Source organism: Alosa pseudoharengus, unplaced genomic scaffold (genome assembly GCF_046254945.1).
Source record: "Alosa pseudoharengus isolate Yale_2024_CS ecotype anadromous, Long Island Sound unplaced genomic scaffold, YU_APseudo_1.1 YU_APseudo_1.1_scf_5, whole genome shotgun sequence".
Lineage (NCBI taxonomy): Eukaryota > Metazoa > Chordata > Actinopteri > Clupeiformes > Clupeidae > Alosa > Alosa pseudoharengus.
In genome coordinates this window covers 4,620,429-4,640,548 of record NW_027468837.1, presented here as the reverse complement: position 1 = coordinate 4,640,548, position 20,120 = coordinate 4,620,429, and the positions used below count along the sequence as shown (strand labels likewise).

Below are 20,120 nucleotides of genomic sequence, written 5' to 3'. Positions count from 1 at the left end.
TGAATCCTATTGAGATGCTGTGGCATGACCTTAAAAAGGCAGTTCCTTTTCATACCACTGTATATACACTTACTTGGTTACATTGTATACCTATGGGTTTTCATTCTTGGCCCTGGGACAAACTTTATACACTGAGCTACTTTTACATAGATTTTAAAATGCCTACTGGCTACCATTTTAATCCTATGAAAATTACCGAAAAACATAACCTCCCCTTGTTTAATCCTTAAAATATTCAAGCCCACCATTATATGTGGAGAGTTGGTACAACATTAATGAAATATAGTATGTACAGGAAAAAATAATGACCAAATGCTTACAAAATAAGTTTATACTACCCTTAATGTCACTCTTTTTGCTCTTTTTTCCAAATCTAAAGTCTTGTAGAAAATCAGTGATAATGCCGTACAAACTTTTAATAGTTCAGTCCTACAGAGAACATGTTTGTCTTCCACCCTACAAAGTTTGCCTGTTCGCCAACAGCAACATCCATCTTCTTTGTTTTCAAGTAGTAGGGAATTCAAGCCGAACCGTTGCAACTCTGCCATCAATCGTTATGTTAAGCCCGCCTAACGTCTCTATACACAATGTGATTGGCCCTATTGAAGTTAAAATTTTCCAGCTCGCAAGCCAACGGATAGTTGCTAGACTAGCCCGGGCAGCTGCCGCTAGGGTGCGTCTACATGTCTAGGCTAGATGCTCTGTTGAACGTTAGCGAATCAGAGTCAGTCTTTTGATTTTGAAAGTAGCATAATTTCTAAGGTTAAAGGAACACCAGGCAAGCCTGATGCTTTTTCTCTACGAAGCTCCCTTTGTCGATACGTGTGCGAGGCCTCGCTCGTTCTGAAGCTCTTTTCCTTTTCTTTGGATCTTCTGTCAAGGGTTTTCGCTGCTTTTTCGCCGGCTCTGCCATTATACACACGTTTGCAACAATCGCTAGCGTTTCGTTAGCCTGCCTCTTTGCTGGGGATGCAGGATGTAAACTGATCCTGCTTCCCCCGATGTCTGAGACTTTGTGAGACTGAAGGTTGGTGGGTACAATACACCGAACTTGCAAGCGGGATATTCTTCCTACAGGCAGTAGGGGCGGGCGAGAGTCTTCATTCGCCCTGTAATGAGTCATTTAACCATATACCGATTTACTAAGATGATTAATTAACACGAAAACGTTGCCTGGTGTCCCTTTAAGTCTTCTGCTGCAGCTTTGCTCACCAGCAACCGATTGGTCATTTTAAAATTGGGTTTTCGACTGGCTCATAGTACATTTAAACGATGTAGGGGTTTGCATACCGATGCACTGGCATCTTTAACGGTTACCGATACGTGTATCGGTGAATCTTTACACCCCTAATGTATACTATGGAATCAAGTTAGTGTGTGTTAAATGTTAGTGTTTATAATTATTTTCTTTTTTCATTTTTGTTTTGAAGACATTGGACAAGATAAATGTGAAGGAAAATGTGCTGAAAATGCTAAGTAAGTAATAAAACATTGAGTTAACAATGTAAGAGTAACATTCAAGTTTCATTACTCAATATCATAGGGTAAATTAGCTCAGTTGCTATCAAGCCTCTGTACTGTAGTTAAGATATTCTAAAGATAATAATGTAACTTCTTGTAGTTGTATTTCAAATGATGGAGGAACACCAACTTGTTCTTGTGTAGCTGGCTACAAAGGAGATGGATTAGTTTGCAAAGGTATGAAAGTCTCTTCTATTATAGCCTGGTTTTACTGCTAGAATGTGGCTTTGTGCTATTATTTCACGTGTTTCCAGGTTTCATTAGAGGTTCATCAATTACATAAAATATGTACACAGTAGCCATGGATAGACCAGGGGCACAACCCACACAGCTATTTCCAGGGGGTTAAAGGGATGGTGATGGTGCATTAAGGAAACTAGATACTGTTGTTTATGTCCGGCATGTATTTTATAACATCGAGCCCTATATTATGCCTTTGCTTGTTTTGAGATGTATGCAGATGTTGCCCACCCAGTGCCCACATTGATTAACCTGTAAACTTCTGAGTTTGTTGATTATTGTTAATTATCCATATGTTATTAGGGCTGGACTTCGATACTTTTATGGCACCAATCATAAAGCTCTGATACTATCAATTTATAATTTCCAAACTAGTGTCCATACTAGAGGTTTGGGAATGTTCTATGCACTGATATGCTGAATGCAATAGAACTGGGTAGATGTAAAGCAAGCATCAGTACTGAACCATGGATTAGCATATGGTTGTAGGTTTACACATAAATAATTATTAAATAAGGCTCTCTCTACAGAAATCAAGTTGTGTGAGTCTCATAATGGTGGCTGTTCACCAAATGCAAATTGCACACATATCAGTCCTGCGGAAAGGGTGTGCACTTGCAATAAAGGTTACTATGGAGATGGAGTTGTATGTTTGGGTAAGTGAAAATCAATTTAGCATCCTTAAATGACTTGAGAGGATGTACTTGAATACTTGTATTGTGTATGACTTCTCTGTACTCCTTGGATTTAAATTCTAAATCTCAATGAATGATACAGATTGGACAAATTGAAATTGTCAAAATAATAATTTTGTATTAGTTGCTTTTACTTGCCCGAAAAACATAACCTGCCTCGTAATTGTATCTCTGTAACTTAATTTTTTAATTTAACTTACCACAGAAACAGACCCCTGTCTTAAAAACAATGGTGGTTGTGACACAAATGCTCTCTGCATCAAAACTGGGCCTGATTTGGTGAGTTCATGCATATTTTTGGAAAACATTCCTCTACTTCCTCTTTTCCTCTACTTTAGTATATAAAATTTAACCTGTTTGAATTTTTTTTTTGAGAAATTACAATAATCGGAAAAACGGTATCGGTACATCGGTATGAACATGTACGATGTGGTTGCGTCAATGGCAAAAGTGTGCATTGGTTAAAAATCCGAATTAATTCGAGATCATGCGTAAAAAGTCTCCGTATCGATAAAAAACGACTCGTATCTATACTTCAACTCATTTAGAAGTAGGAGCTAGTGCCTAGCGACAGAAAATGTTATTTAGCGACTAGCGACAAATTTGGCAACTTCTCGCAATGATGGCAAACTCTGTTGTGTTGTTGAAACGTCAGAAAATCTTACATTGCGTTCGCCCAAAGCATTGCCCCATGATTATAAAATGACTGGCCTATGTAGTATCAGCCCATGTTCTATAGATCTAACAGCTCAGACAACGTCATTGGAAGGCAGCTGCCTGCAGCACTTCGGCTGAGATGTTAGAGTCAAAGAGACAAGATGCATGCATTGCATGCTTAGCTGGAATGATGTTTTTCCCTATCATCCTATTTTTAAAGCAGGTGTACCTGCGGGCATGTAATTGTACAGGTTTTCTACAGGAATGGCATGTTTGAACGGGCACTGCACTAGTATATATTCATTTTGAAATTGATACCAGCAACATGTTTTTAAAAAAAAGTTGGGATGGGGGTAACAAAATGCTGGAAAAGTTGTGTAATGAAGAAGATCAAGAAAACAAAAGGAGGAATCTTGAAAAGACAAAGAGGTCCAGGGTGCTCAGGAAGTTCCAATCAGAAATTTGAAGGTGCTCTTTGGGTTCGGGAATCCAGTAGTAAATAGAAAAAAGGGGGTCCAAGGCACTCTTCTTCAAAAATATAAAAAGCCTTTATTTAACTGGCTAATTCACCATAGAACGTTTAAAAACATAGGGAGAAGCAACCCACGCGTAGTGGCACAAGCAGCCTTCTTCAGGCTTCTTCACCCTGTGTACTTACAATTCTCCAGAATTAATACATACTGTAAGTCCTAATTCTGTATTTCCTAAACAATGCTGTTATTTGTCATTCTTGGCTTGGCTTGAGAATGCTTTTGTATCCCAATACTGTTGGTTTATTATTAAATATGTAATTTTTTACAGCATGCATGTCTCTGTAAAGTCGGCTACAGCGGAGATGGAGTCATGTGTGCCCCACTCAACCTCTGCTGGAAGGTCAGAACTTTAACCTCTTCTCTTCAATGATAATAACAAGAGAACTCTGTCTGCATAAATTTAAGATGAAGATGAAATTCTATAGCTAACCCACTAACAACAACCTCAGAACCTCAGAAGTTATTTGCCTAATGACCATAAATTGGTATAGATCAGTGCCCTCCAGAATTATTGGCACCCCTGGTAAGTTGACTAAAAACAGGTATTACTTATTGTTATTACATGGTGCTGCATAATGCTGCAGAATGCTCCATTCACTTGAATGGGCCTTCCCAATGTTCGGAAGTGTGATACTTCTCGATAACAGACCATTGCTAAGTATAACAGACCGCTGTCAAGGAAAATGGGTTTTGTGCTTCTTATTCATGTCTTTCATATCACTCCGCAAGTAGTCCAGTTACTTCTGATCAGCTGTGTTCTAAAGAATGTTTGATTGAAGTTCAGCGTGTATTGCGAACTGTTTGTTTCTCAGCAAAAGCCACGATGAAATGGTAGCAAATAAATGTAAAGAGCCATATCATGTGGAGTTTATTGTTTTTCGTTTTGTCAAGTAGCCATGTAATAAGCGGGATAATGTATAGAGTGCCGGCATTATGCAACCTCAGCTGGCGCTTTGGGGTTGTGTTCGTCCTGTTGGAAATTATTTTCCGATAATGACCGGCTTTCTATACATTATCCCTAACTGATCTCACAATGAAAAGTTCCGGGATCTTCTGGGCTGAATGAAGGTTTCTAAAAGCACTCTTTAGTTAGTGAAATCTAATGAGTGTGACAACCTACCCTGTAGCAGTTTGTCAAATGCAATTGAGCAGTCAGGCTACACTTCAACAACCCACAAACATGAAATCTAGGCTACTTCTGTCTACATTTTTGAGAGGGATAGAGACACTAAATCAATGTAGCGCAGTAAGCACACACATAATTTAAGGTGGCTTTAAACATAGAGCAAGCACATTAGTGTCTGTTAAGTGCCTGGTATAACTTACAATATTATAAGGCTTACATGCTATGAATATTAGACACTTTTCAAGCAGAAGCAAAGCTAAAGGTAATGAAAAAATATGCTGGATCAGCAGGTAATCAATACAACCTTACTACTATTCTCTTATTAGTGCAGCTGATGGGTAGCCTGATTTATTGTGTCCAAGTCTCATGTTAGTGTTTCTTTCATGCATGCAGTGTGTGATTTGGATGAGTCAGACGACTGCTTGCCTGTCTTCAGCTTGAAGTTAAATGAATATACCATCAACATTTTAACCAGTAAAAGTTTATTTTTAGTGGACATTTGTTCATCCAGTGTTGACTACCTCAACTCAACAAGCTAACAGCCTAATCTCTAATTAATTTAGCTGTAACTGATGTCTGCCTTGCTACGTCTTCCACTCACACGTCGTTCACTCCTCATTTACATCTCGAGTTGCACTGAAGTACCTACCCCGAGGCAGGCCCCATAGAAGTTCCCATAACGTTGTGTTACGGGGGCTGTTTGTCTAAAGGAAACACAAATAAACGGCCCCGGCCCTCTAAAACCAAGTTCCAGTTTCTGTAATGGAAACTCGACTAGTGACTGAGTGAGTGAAAAAGGTGTGTCCACATGTGTGGACCTAGGAATCTGGACGATCTGGGGAGATTTTATAAAGATAAATGGTCCTAAAATGGCCTATTTTAGCAGATATATAGCATTATTTTAACTAAATGGATTGTAAAGCACAAGTTCTTGTAGCCAAATTAAGTCCATCTGAAGTTCCTGATTCCTGATGCGTAATTTCTCCCTGTGCTTTGGAGACTCCAGCTCTGCAGCTTCATTGTGACTTCGGGAAGGCTTTAAGTTGTGCTTTCAATGTAGCTTCAGAAACCGAGGGACAGTGGTTGTTGTAAGGCTATATTAAATGTGAACAATTTGTGATGTTATGAATCTATTGCGTAAATGAAATTCTATAGGCCGAAGCATCTGTCAAGTCTTCTTTGGGTTTGTATGATATCACTTGATATTACCAGCAATGTTCAAATATGGTAATTCCAAGTCGAATCAGACAGAATCCAGGAAAATGGTTGTTGTACCGTCTCAGATTTTGCCTATACATTTATTGTCTATAAATGCTTAGGTGCCAAAATGTTTTTTCACCATTTGGGGAATAACGCTCATTTCTACCTCCCCTCGAGTTAAACAATTGATTTGTACCTTTCTCCAGTTCATCCAGCCATTCTGTGAGTCTGGTGATACCACTTTTAGTTCCAGCCTAGCATAGATTGTTGAATCGGATTAGACCATAGCATCTGGCTTGCTAGCATTAAGCTTAAAAGATTTCTGGTAATTTTCCTATTTAAAACGGAAAATTAAACGTGGCGATTTTCTAGGCTGATTTGACATGGAATTTATCTCTGTAAACATTGTTGCAATGCCTCGTCTAACAGTTAGGACAATGCTGAAGAGAAAGTCATCATTCTCAAAATAACCTATGGCTTTGAGTTTTGTTTTCAAATGTTTTCATGCATGTCTGAAGTGGCGGGCATTACTTGAGTACATTTACTCAATTACTGTAATTAAAGGGGTACTTCAGCCTAGCAGATTAGCATTAAGCTTTGTATCAGTAGAAACCTGGTATTTTCAAATGACCGTTCTTCCCTCCCTCATGTCCCCCTAAGACGAGAGATTTTTGTCTGGAAAAAAACCTCTGATGATGCAAAATCATCATTTTGCATCATCTGAGGGTTTTTTGGCCAGAGGCTAGAGACTACATTGGTTACTTCCTGGGGGAGTTGCTTGGTAGGGCAGCGAAGAGCAGTGAAAGGCAGGGAATTCTGGGAGTTGTTTAAAGTGATGATTCGGAGTAATTTCACCCTAGGGTCCTTTGCACCATGACCCGAGCCAAACACCCTCCCAGAACCTGTTTTCCCTTGGTCGAACCCTGGTCGAGTAGCGCTGTCAGAAACAAATTACTTTCTGCAGGCGCTTATGGAACCTATAGAGTATCTCATAAATTACCCCACTAATAATGCCCTGAATGGTACGAAACTTCTTCAGAAGTACAACTATGTTCTGTACTCATAAAACGAGGCATTGGAAAGTTTGTAAGTACACCAGGAGTTTATTTAAATCACACTTGCCTGATGGATTCTACTCTCTGCTGCTATCTACCGCTGCGTCGACGTTACTTCCTTGATTTGGGAAAAGCCCAAAAGGGGATAATTTGAAGTGAACACACCCATAAATAAGGAACTTTAGGAACAGGAACTGTATTGGCACTTGTATTATATTGTTTGTTGTTGGTATTGTTTAAAAGTGTGATGTAAAAATAGTAAAATGGCAAAGATATTTACATTTTACTTGAAGGTATCTACATAAGAGTGATATGACATGAAGAGGACACTAGCCACCATTAACCCACACAAAGCAGCAGGCCCAGACAACATTCCAAGCCGAGTGTTGAAGGACAGACATTTTCAACACCTCTCTAGAGCAAGCAGTCATCCCATCACTTTTCAAAGCTGCCACCATCATACCCGTGCCAAAGAAATCATCCCCATCATGCTTCAATGACTACCGTCCTGTAGCACTCACGCCCATAATCATGAAGTGCTTCGAACGGCTAGTCATGTCACACATCAAAGCCACCCTACCCCCCACCCTGGACCCCTTCCAGTTTGCATACCGAGCCAAACGATCCACGGAGGATGCAATCTGCTCTGCCCTCCATCCAGCCCTCACCCACTTGGACAATAGAGACTCATATGTGAGAATGCTGTTCATAGACTTCAGTTCAGCATTCAATACCATAATACCACAACAACTCATCAGCAAACTGGACAAGCTAGGATTCAGTACCTCCCTCTGCAACTGGCTGCTGGACTTCCTGTTGCAGAGACCACAAGCAGTACGTGTCGGAAACAACACCTCAAGCACTCTGACCCTGAGCACGGGGGCCCCTCAAGGGTGTGTGCTCAGCCCCCTGCTCTTCACACTGCTAACACATGACTGTACAACCACTCACAGCTCCAACCATCTGGTGAAGTTTGCGGACGACACAACACTGGTGGGCCTCATCACTAAGGGCGATGAGGCTCACTACAGAGAAGAAGTAGACCTGCTGGCTAAATGGTGCAAAGACAACAACCTCCTGCTGAATGTCAGCAAGACCAAGGAGATTGTTGTCAACTTTCAGAGAGGGCCACAAACAACTGCCACCACTGTCCATCAACGGAGATGCTGTGGAGAGAGTGAGCAGCACAAAATTCCTGGGGGTGCACATCAGCGACGACCTCTCCTGGACCACCAACACAGCATCACTGGCGAAGAAAGCCCAGCAGCGCCTCTACTTCTTGCGCAAATTGAAGAAGGCAAGTGCCACGCCTCCCGTCATGACCACATTCTACAGAGGGACCATCGAGAGCATCGTGTCCAGCTGCATCACAGTGTGGGGCGGAAGCTGCACAGATCAGAACAGGAAGACCCTCCAGCGCATTGTTAACACAGCTAAGAGGATCATTGGAGCACCACTCCCCTCCCTGCAGGACATTTACAGTACACCACCCGCCTCACCCGCAAAGCACTAATGATTGTCAAGGACACAACCCACCCTGCACACGAACTGTTCAGCCTTCTGCCCTCTGGAAAGAGGTACAGGAGCCTCTGCTCCCGCTTGCAAGTAGCTTCATCGACCAAGCAATCAGGATGCTGAACACTCTACCCACTCTCCCATCACTCCCATTACCAAGCAATCTCCCATCACCAAGCAATCAGGATGCTGAACACTCTACCCACTCTCCCATCACTAACAGCCCCCCCACCCACCAGCCAGCCAGTAACCTAGGATCCTGTCTACCCTAACCCCCCAACACCCCCCCAGGAGCGCCCTGTGGAACTGCACTGTGACTGCGCAGCCTAACGTGTTGCTGCTTCACATCAAGCCTGATATACTTGAAATTACTGCATATCAATGTAAATATACAGTTCACACAAGTTTAAACTTCATGTAAATGTTATCAATGTTATTTATCACTCTGCCACAATGCTGCTGCTACTACTACTCTGTCAGAAGGTTACGCTAGGACTATGTAAATATACAACACAACTACCTCTATTTTTTTGATATATGTCCTATATTTCTATTTTTTGATATGTTCTATATTTCAGACTCGCACTTTAATTTAATGTTTATTTTCTATGGCTATGTCTATGTCTAAAGTATGTCTATGTCTGTATTTATAGTATGTCTATGTCTGCATGGGAAAGTAAGAAACGAAATTTCAATTCTTTGTATGACCAGTGCATGTAAAGAAATTGACAATAAAAGCCGACTTGACTTGACTTGATGACACTGTGATGAATGTGTCATAAACATTATAAACAAGTCATTAACATTTATGACATAACGCTTCTGTCCCTCGCTTCTGTCAGTGTCATTCGGTTTTTGTCATGACAAGTTAGGGTTAGAGTTAGTGTCATTCGTTTTTGTCATGACAAGTTAGGGTTAGTGTTAGGGTTATGACAGTGTCATGTCACTCTTATGTAGATACCTTCAAGTAAAGTGTTACCAAATATTTTGTCACTGACAAATGTGTTTGTACACCTCATTTAAGCAACCCACATAGCATTTATAATTTCTGGAATGTATATTTCTATTAAGTGTTTCATTAAGTACTGCTTACCACAGTTGTGGTTTATTGCACTTAAAGGAAAATGGAGGCTGTAGCATTAATGCCAAGTGTAGGCAGACTGGCCCAGGGGAGCGCAACTGCACCTGCTATCATGGCTACAGGGGAGATGGTTTCAATTGTGCAGGCAGCATTTCCCGTGTGAGTATCTGTCTATAGTTCACTGTGAATGTTTAAGAATGTCATCTTTCTTGTAGTTATTTTCTGCTATATTTGTTTAATTATTTCAAGGATTTTTTTTGCAGGAGCTATCACGCCTTCCAGGTGCCAGTTGGTACCGCAGTACATTGAGTGTGAGTCCACATTTAAATTCCATGAAATAAAAGACAATTGAGATGAAGTTGACATTGTTTTAGAAGCTATTAACTACTCTTACCTTTTTTGCAGACTGCTAAGATCAGAGATATGTTTTCAAAAGGACCTCTAACAGTCTTTGTGCCACACAGTGATTACATTGAAAACTCAACAGTAAGGCTACTTGTTCTTTACATTACATTACATTACATTACATTACATTACATTACATTTGGCTGACGCATTTTTAGCCAAAGCGACTAACAACATGGTAAACAGTTTAAGTTTTAGAGCAATTCTCAAAATTTTTAGGACAATTTAAAAAACATTAGAGTACAGTAAGAATAAGTGCATCAGTGAGTGCTGTTTTTAACAGTTACGTGTCAGTTTCAGACGGCTGGTGAGTGCTAGGATCAGCAAGACTTGTTGTGTGTTGCTATGAGAGGAGATGTTCTCTAAAGAGCTGGGTCTTCAGGAGTTTTTTGAAAATGGAGAGGGATGTCCCTGCCCTTGTATGAATTGGCAGTGTGTTCCACCAATGAGGAACAACAGATGAGAAAAGTTTGGATTGGCTTGAGCGTACCGGTGGTAGAGCTAGACGTCATTCGTCTGAGGAGCGCAGCGGTCTGGAGGTAGCGTATGTCTGTATGAGGGCATTCAAGTAGGTGGTAGCAGAACCGGAGACTACTTTGAAGGCAAGCATTAGAGCCTTGAATTTCATACGGGCCGCCATAGGTAGCCAGTGTAGCTGGATGAGCAGCGGGGTAACATGTGCCCTTTTGGGTTGGTTGTAGACCAGGCGCGCCGCCGTGTTCTGGATCATCTGAAGTGGTTTCACTGCGCAGGCTGGGAGACCTGTCAGGAGGGCGTTGCAGTAGTCGAGTCGTGAGATGACTATTGCCTGAACCAGAAGTTAGGTAGCATGTGTCAAGTAAGTCCTGATTTTCCGTATGTTGTAGAGTGCGAAATGGCATGACCGGGCGACTGAGGCAACATGATCTGAGAAGTTTAGTTGGTTGTCGAGAACAACTCCTAGATTTCTTGCAGTCCTGGTAGGTGAAACAGACAGGGAGTCAAATTTGATGTTGATGTCGTGGTGTATGGTAGGTTTAGCTGGGAGGACCAGCAGTTCAGTCTTTGAGAGGTTCAGCTGGAGGTGGTGTGCCTTCATCCATGTAGCTATGTCTGAGAGGCAATCCGAGATCCGTGCTGAAACCAAGGGGTCATCAGGTGGAAAGGACAGATAGAGCTGTGTGTCGTCTGCATAGCAGTGGTATGAGAAGCCATGCGAACGGATAATTTGTCCCAAGGAGGTGGTGTAGATAGCAAAGAGAAGGGGGCCCAGCACTGAGCCCTGGAGGACCCCTGTGGTTAGATGGTGAGGTGCAGATAGCTGACCAAGCCATGATACGTTAAACGAGTGTCCTGTGAGGTAGGATTCAAACCAGGAGAGAGCAGAACCGGAGATTCCCATGTTAGCGAGTATAGAGAGAAGGATGCGGTGATTAACCGTGTCAAAGGCAGCCGATAAGTCAAGCAGAATGAGTACTGATGACCGAGCGGTCGCCCTGGCTTCTTTTAAGGCTTCTGTTACAGACAGCAGAGCCGTTTCGGTAGAGTGGCCGCTTTTGAACCCAGACTGATTTGGATCCAGAAGGTTGTTCTGTGAAAGGAAGTCAGAGACCTGTTTGGAGACTGCTCGTTCAATGCCTTTGGATAGGAAAGGCAGTTCTTATTTAACAAGCTTGAAGACTTGATATTGGTTTATACCTACCTATTTTCCTTACTCAGGAATACCTTTTGTGGTAATATAGCAGCCTATTTCTGGAAAATTAAACTATTATGAACAATTATAGATACAGATTATCTAACAATGTATTTTCTTTTCATTTTTTCATTTCTTTACTTTGTGGTGGTTCCCTATAGGGTCATTCCATGTCAATTCAACCAGGGCCAATGCACTTAGGTCTCAAAAAAATAAAAAAAAATTACCAGGTGTACCTATGTTACCCAGGAGACACACTGTAAAATTACTTTTATGTAAGATCAATGCTTTCCAAGATACAGTAAAGCCAGTTTTAGGGGGGAGGGGGGTGTTGATTTAGTTCGGCCTCTTTTTTTTGTCAAGGTTCACAAGCCCATAGCACAAGAACCATGTAGGAGGCTCAAATTTTACAGTACATGCTGGTACATACGTAAATAGGAATAGTATGTAGCAAAATCGTCACGTTTGGTCTGGATGATCCTGCATGGTCATAGCTGTCCCCCAAAGTTGATCCAACATTTTAAGACATATTTGTACTCAACATACTATAGGCTCTTAATTTATTTTCCTTATTGAGATGAGTAGAAACACTCTCACAAAAAGCAATAAACAGAAAATAAATTCCTTCAGAGTCTGAACAGCAGACCTCACAAGTCTGAAAAAAACATTTTGGATCTTATTTTCAGAGCGCCCTAATATCTTGTGGGAATGTACAAAGATTTTTTTTAATATTTTTTCTTTATTCTCCATGATCCCTTTTTTTTAAACACCAATTTGACCTGTCAAATCTTTCTGTTTTATTTTTTTATTTCCCACCTTGAACATGGCCAAAATGCTCCATTGAGATCAATATGTTTTGTATAGAGTAACCACAGGTGGCACTAAAATCACTGAAATTGAACAGGATATCCCCACCCGTGCTCAGGTACTCTCAGGTGATCACATCAGAGCAAAATTTGCCTTTGGTTATTTAATCTTTACATCAATGCTATACAAAACTTATTGATCTCAATGGTGCATTTTATGTTGTTTTGTATCAAAGGACACACTGTCTTCATTTGCAATTGTAGGTTTTTAGTCACATGATCATCTGACCGAAAAGTTGCAATAAAAAGCTACAATTGCAAATGAAGACAGTGTGGGAGCTTTCTACTTCCTTTGATATTGGTGACCCTGCGGTCCTTCTCTGATGCACCCGTCCCAAGGAGGTGTGCCCCCCCCCATTACACGTTACGCAAGCATATCATTACCGATATCATGTTTTTACTGCAGATTTGACACCCTTTCAAAATACTATTTTCAGGTTCTATGTGTTGAACTTCTACAATATTGTTGGTGTGTGTAAGGCCAGCAGAATAAGTTCAAATTAAATCAGTTCAACATAGCTCACATTAACTGTAATGTTACAGTGCAATGCAATCAAGTATTCAATCAAGACACATTGATAAACGCTTCAATCAGGCTACATGCATGAAATGCTCTCTGTGCACTCATTTGTTTCCAGTGGAGACAGGTGTGTTTGAACCTGTCGCTTTTGTTAACATAATTAGTGTCTACACAGACCCGGTTGGGTGTTGCCCTTGGGAATCAGCATGTTACGATAAAGAAGGATTTATGCATGTGTTTAAATTTGTATTATTGGGAAAACAAGATATTCAGTTTGCCATCTAACTAGTAAATAATAACTAATACAAAAAATAATACATTACTGTAATGGTGTTACTTTTATAATGCATTACTCCCAACACTAGGGGTAACTACACTACAGTTGTGGCGAAAATTTGTTGGTACCCTTACAGCTCTTTGAAAGAATGTTTAATTTCTTCCTGAAAAGTGATGAAATGAAGACCAATTTCCTTATGTATAGATACATGCCTTTATGAGAGTAAAGCAAAGAACATTTGAAAGAGATCATTTCCAGAAGTGTCATTAATGTACTGTTAAAGATATTTTGAAATGGCTCAGACAAATATATTGGTACCTCTAAAATTTGATTGCCTTTTATTACACCATCCTCTCATCTAACACTGTAAATTGCTCCGGCAGATTACTCTGGCACCATGGTTCAATGCAAGTCGAGCTCCTGACTTGTTGAGGTATCATATTGTGGCCTGTGAGGAGCTTACTCTGACTGATCTGAAGTCCATAGACACAGTAGTGTCTGCATCTGGGCATGAACTGAAGTTCAGTGTCAAAGAGGTAAATTCTCTAGCTGTCCTCTCTCACAAAAAACGTACCTCCTCAATTTCCTCTGGAGAAACTGTTGAGAGTTTAATAACAATCCATAATGTACATGAGATTTCACAATGAGGGCTCTTCAGGCTTGTTGTAGGACTATATGTATTAGTATATTGTTGAATAGACCAAGAATCAGAATTGTGCTTTGATTCAGCTTCATCTGATTTGTAATTTTTACAGGGTGTCCTGTACCTTAATGAGGATGCAAAAATAGTCCAGAGTGACCATTTAAGCTCAAACGGAGTTATACATTTCTTAGACAAAATCCTAACCCCATATGATTTGAGCTCAAAAGTAGTGATTTCACCAAAGGTATGCGATCTTATCTGTATTTAATCACCATAGTTTACCGAATGATATTTCTCCTGTTAACCTTGATTTCATTTAATTTAGTTGAACGTGACCGCAGCAGCAGAGGCATATGGTTACAGCCAATTTAGTAAACTGCTAAAGGTGAGTGAGAGTGTACATGTTTAGATTTGGATTTCAATCAAATTCTGTCTCTAAATCTCAATGAATTGTGTCTCTATTGCCTTTATTATCCTATGACACATATATATATATATATATATAATATAACACAATATATATATATATATATATATATATATATATATATATATATATATATATATAATATAACACAATTAACACATTGTGTTTATCTATTTCCTTTGTGGGGGGCTGATGTCATGTAACGGAAGCCACAAAACCTGAAGCCGCAAGATCGTTTATTTTATTGTCTATGGAGTTAGCTGAAGATGGAGAGGAACATGAGGAGTTTGTAGGCGAAAAGTTTCAGTTTTAAAAAGTTGCCTGATCAGTGCTGCCGCTACCACCACACGCATCACGCACTGTGCGTAGGGCACCAAAAGACAGAGGAGGGACCAAACATTTAGCCAAATAGTAGCTTTACTGCAAACTGTTTTTCACTATTGTTAGAGAGTTTAAATTGTCAACATGCACCAATAGCATGTTACATAAAGATGATAATTTTCGGGTCCTCTCCATTAAGAAGATTAATTGAGAAAGTGTCTAAGCGCGCATATGAAGGAGAGAAAACGAGTGGCAGGTTCCAGCTTATCAAATGAAATCATGAAGGCAACAAAGACGAGGTTAGAGGAGATTGCGGATTAATCCAGTTCCCACTACTGACCAGTTAATTAGTGCAGAGCCAGGGCACTTTGACATAGGCTGCACTCACTGTGATTTGGATAATGGACAATAATATAAAGAGTTGTCTTTGCTTTTGTGTAATGGAACTGGTGAGTCTAGAAGTCTTCAATAATTTGTTTACATGAAGCATATGATATGCCGATTGAAACGCATTCCACTCAGCTGGCTACCAAGCTCATAATTCACTTTTAGTTGAAAACAGAACATGTCTAGCTAGCATCATGTCATTACATGCTTCTATTTCCAAAGGAATGAAAGCTGTTTATACCAACTTAACACCATGCTTATCATTATTAATATTATGCTATACATGTGGCACAAACAATGTTAGAGTTTATGGACTAGCCATAAGATGGTAAAAAAAAGATCATTATAAGAACATGTGGACACAATGGGTTTAAAGTGACAGTGCACCATTTACAAAACAGCATCAAATGAGTTAAACAGCATCAAAACAGCATCAAATGAGTAATATTTCTTAAGAAATTCCTACTTTAAAACAAAATTACTGTGTCATTATTGTCATTTAAATAATTTAAAAGTGTTTTACTTTTACCTTTGTGGTTACTCATTCATTTTGTGATTTATTTTCACTTGTGCCACTTAAGAAGCTTTAATCTTTAGGGAGAAAATTTACTTTTTAATCACAATTAGTCTAGATTAATTAATTTCAAAATATGAGATTAATTAGTTACTTGTTTTTAATCGTTTGACAGCCCTAGTATTTTCATTGGAATTTCTTATAATATGGATGCTGTACCCTGAAAAACATGCAATTTAGCCTCACGCAAAAAAAGTGTTGTTGATGTCACATAATACATGAAATGAACTTTTCATAGTTATTATACATAAAAACTGCTAATCAAAGTTGTGTCCTCACTTTGTCAACTCCATCAAATTTTATTTTTGTATAATAATAAAACAAAGTAAACATAATATGCATGCACATACTTATCAGTCAGACACATGCACATAGAAACACAATTCACATGTACAGACACACAGAGGGAAAGAGAGAGAGAGAGAGAGAGAGAGAGAGAGAGAGAGAGAGAGAGAGAGAGATAAGCAGTGTGTGCATAGTATGTATAATTTTTGGAAATTGAATTTGAAATTGAAATAATTGAAATATCATTATGTATTGTCTTTTGTCGTTGATACGATTCTCAGATTTAACACAATTTGTCAGTTATTTGGATAATAACATCTGCTAAATTTTAGATTTTTAGTAGCTGACATAAACAAATCCGGAGGAGTGTTGTAACTATTTATATTAGTTGTTCTAGTGTTTAGACAGAGGAAAAAATTGTCAATTTCAGTTATATTTTGTTTAATGGAAGTATGCATGCTATTTTAAAGCACAGTCTACAAAGAGAAGTCTCTTAAAGGTGCCATGTGTCCGCCAAAAATCAATTCATACTCCACATTCCATAAAAGATGGGGGCAGTATACCTCCAGAAAGTGAGCTGGTTTACCCTAGAGTAACAACCGAGACACGTGTATTGCAGTTTGGCTAGCGGTTATGTTGTCCGCATACTGCCTCCCATGGCCGAAACTGGTATTATGACACCTGTCGGGCTGTGGCTAGTAATTTAGCATGCTAATTCAGGTTGATATCTCTGCAGCACTATACCTTGTTATTTTTTTAATGACATCATCGCCCTTATTTCTTCTCATTCTTTTGATGCGTGTAGCTCATCTTTTGGATATTTTTACCTCAATTCTTACACATGGCACCTTTAAAAAGTCTCTCTAAGTTACTAACAATTTTGTGTGTGATGTTTGAGGACACAAACCTTGTCACATTGGTGGAGAACAAAAGGCTCCAGCCCTTCACAATGTTCTGGCCCTCGGATGAGGCCTTAAACTCCCTGTCTGCCGAAAGAAAGACTTGGCTCTACAGTGAGGATCATCGTGATAAACTGGAGGCCTTCATAAAAGCACACATGGTTCGAGACACCACTGTAAGTGGCAAAAACATTTGGCTCTTGTTGCCATAGTTGCTACTGCTGTTAACTACAGAAATACCGTTATTACATGCCTTTCAGGGGCCGTATTTATTATGTTGTCAGATAGACTATTGCCTTAGCTGCATTTTAGCTTCCCAAATTAATGTGTTGGCTAATCTTGAATAACCTTGATTCTTTTTAATTTAAGTATAAGTATAAGTATATATACTCTTGATCTCCCGTGAAGGAAACACAGCATTATCCCAATCCGAACATCCGAAACACACTCACGCACACAGTGTACACACAGAGCACACACTAATCACCCCCACTACTCCCGGCACAACAGAGCGGCGCTCGAGAGCAGTGAGGGGTTAGGTGCCTTGCTCAAGGGCACTTCAGCCGCTTCCTACTGGTCGGGGTTCGAACCGGCAACCCTCCGGTTCCAAGTCGGAATAGTAACCAGTAGGCCACGGCTGCCCGTAATTTAGGCCAACAAGCCCGTAATTAAGGCCAACAAGAAGTCCCATAGTAAAGCAGAAGAAATTATCATTTAACCACCCCCCCCCCCCCCCCCCCCCCCCCCCCCCCCCCCCCCCCCCCACGTGACCCCTTGTGCTAAATGCTGCTAATAAAATAAACTAATGCAGCTAATCATTACATTAAATGTCATCACATCTGTGCACATTTCTCTTGTAGCTATATGTTCAAAGAATTCAAACAATGAGTGGTTTTCTTTTATTTAAACCTGGTTTAACCAGCACAAGGACAGTGAAGTTATTTATCAGCAGGACTTTGATATGTTTCATAAAAATCAAAGCCAACAGCCGCAGTCTTTCAAAGCTGATCTTTTGTGTACCTCCACAGACGGTGGCAGTTAATTTACCCACACCTATTTCCCCCTTGCGCTCTATGTATGGGTCATCTATATCCATCAGCTGTGACAAAAGTAAAATAGTAAGTTTTGTTAGAATTAATTTTATTTGAGTTCATATTTTTGTTCTATTAATCTTAACACTTTGAGTGCCAAAAATGCGTTGAGTGCCAAAAACGCAATATTGTGTTTTTAGCTTTTTATTATTATTATTACGAAAATAGACACTCTAACACACCTTATGTGCAATTTTGGGAACACTATGATGAACAGAACTGAAATAGATGATGATCGAAAACTCATAACGCACGATCTAGACATTTTATCATAACTCGGCTTTTGATGGTTGCCGCTTTGGGTCGAATCAGTGACGCATGCACGTCAGGTCAAAACCAGGCCATTTTCATGGGTTTATCACTAGGTGGCAGTCTTGCCAGGTCTCGCTAGGTCACTTCCCGGAAACTTTACATGGAACACTTCATATTTCATGAAAGTCTCCATTTCTAGAAAAAAAAACAGGGATTTTGATGAAAACTAGCCACTGTTTAGCTTGAGATTTCTAAGGAACAGAGGCATGTAGAAATAAACGGTTTGTACCCACTGAGCGCTTAAAGTCTCACCTTTCAAACGAGCCATAGTATGTGTCCATAGCTATAACATAGAATACGCTGTGGCTCTACAAAAATCGTCAACAATGATCTACTGTAGATTGCTGGCACTCTGGGCCAAAGCTTTCGAAAACAGCACGGCATTCAAAGTGTTAAGGCCCTAATCTTAATACAATACAGTTAATCACAAAAATAAGCAATTGCAATTTTATCCTAAGGGAAAATTACTGATCAACAATAACGAAGCCAAAATTATGGAACGACACCTGATTTTTGATGTTGGTATTGCTTATGGGATTGACCAACTTCTTGAACCACCAAATCTGGGAGCTCGCTGTGATGGCTTAGATGACAAGATGATAAATGTAAGATATTATCAACTGTAAACATAAAAAGAAGACAGACAAAAATATGTTTTAAATTTACAAATATATGTATATAAAATAATATCTAAATACACTGATAATAAATTTCACCAAGGGACGGTGTGGGAGCTGTTTCAGACCACCTGATTGCCCATACCTCTCACAAGACACGGTGAGCTTATCGTCCCTGTTTTATTAGTGATGGTTGGTCTAAATAGGCTAAGGTTTAATTTATTTCTATTTTCATTCAAACAGGGGAAAAAAACATCATGCTTCAGACACCATTCATTCTCTTTGTATCCAAGGATGGGTATTCACAGACCCAGCCGGTGGTTCGACAGTTACGATGATATTTCCAGGTTTGGCTGTAGAAGGGAGTGCAAGGTGACAGAATGGACATTTCGCTGCTGTAAAAATCACTATGGAATGAACTGCCAAGGTGAGAAAAAACCTTTAGTTATATGGTCATGTGATGGAAACATTTACTCATGCAAATGGTTACATATTAGGCCAGTGAACAAGAAACCTTTTTATGAAAGTGTTTATTCAGAAATATGAAAATGTATCTAGATCAGAGGTTCTCAACCTTTTTGGAGCTAAGGCACACCAAAGATCAAACCAAAATGCCAGCTTATGGTTACTGATTGTAAAGTAAGTCACACACATTATTAACTAGGAACAGGAGTGTTCATTCTCATGCCCATATGAGTCTCTGGGCTATATCTTGCACTTTAACGCAATTGACTTTGCGCAAATCGCTTTGTGGGCGGATCTTGGGTGCTGTCTCTATTTTACCGGCGGAATATTGATTGTTGCGCCCGACGCAAATCTAAAATGGGGTGGTCTGTAGCAGCTACATTATTCATGGGTGTGGTTTGGGCGTAACGTGCAATAAACCAATCAGAGCGCCATCTCACATTCCCTTTAACAACATGCACGCTTGTTCCATAGCGGATTGCTATTATGATGGCGGATTTGCAGGCGCAACCAGGAACGGTTCACAGTGCTATAGTCAGTTGTGAACAGTTTGCTATTGATTTTTCCTCTTGACAAAATGTAATACAGAAATGTCACTTTCCGATGTTTTGGGATCACTCTCACTGAATCACGAGCTTATGAATGCATGGTGATATTTTTGCAATGTAATCTAACATTACCTCACTATAGACAATGCAGATCTGTCAGATAAGCTCTCCTCTCCCGTGCTGCTGCT

The 20,120-nt window shown here is 39.9% G+C and overlaps 1 protein-coding gene across 3 annotated transcripts in view; it reads left to right on the top strand.

The window, feature by feature from the left end:
• The window catches only part of stab1 (stabilin 1), a 149,469-nt gene that overhangs the window by 102,705 nt on the left and 26,644 nt on the right, over positions 1 to 20,120 (top strand). For all 3 annotated transcript variants that reach the window (XM_076269084.1, XM_076269083.1, XM_076269086.1), the window contains exons 40-55: positions 1,431 to 1,476; positions 1,622 to 1,698; positions 2,292 to 2,417; positions 2,662 to 2,735; positions 3,915 to 3,986; positions 9,663 to 9,782; positions 9,887 to 9,934; positions 10,029 to 10,109; positions 13,747 to 13,899; positions 14,119 to 14,250; positions 14,332 to 14,391; positions 16,899 to 17,075; positions 17,928 to 18,017; positions 18,761 to 18,907; positions 19,023 to 19,079; positions 19,163 to 19,346. In XM_076269084.1, coding sequence (XP_076125199.1) covers positions 1,431 to 1,476; positions 1,622 to 1,698; positions 2,292 to 2,417; positions 2,662 to 2,735; positions 3,915 to 3,986; positions 9,663 to 9,782; positions 9,887 to 9,934; positions 10,029 to 10,109; positions 13,747 to 13,899; positions 14,119 to 14,250; positions 14,332 to 14,391; positions 16,899 to 17,075; positions 17,928 to 18,017; positions 18,761 to 18,907; positions 19,023 to 19,079; positions 19,163 to 19,346 — 1,644 coding nt within the window. The remainder of the gene's footprint in view (positions 1 to 1,430; positions 1,477 to 1,621; positions 1,699 to 2,291; positions 2,418 to 2,661; positions 2,736 to 3,914; positions 3,987 to 9,662; positions 9,783 to 9,886; positions 9,935 to 10,028; positions 10,110 to 13,746; positions 13,900 to 14,118; positions 14,251 to 14,331; positions 14,392 to 16,898; positions 17,076 to 17,927; positions 18,018 to 18,760; positions 18,908 to 19,022; positions 19,080 to 19,162; positions 19,347 to 20,120) is intronic.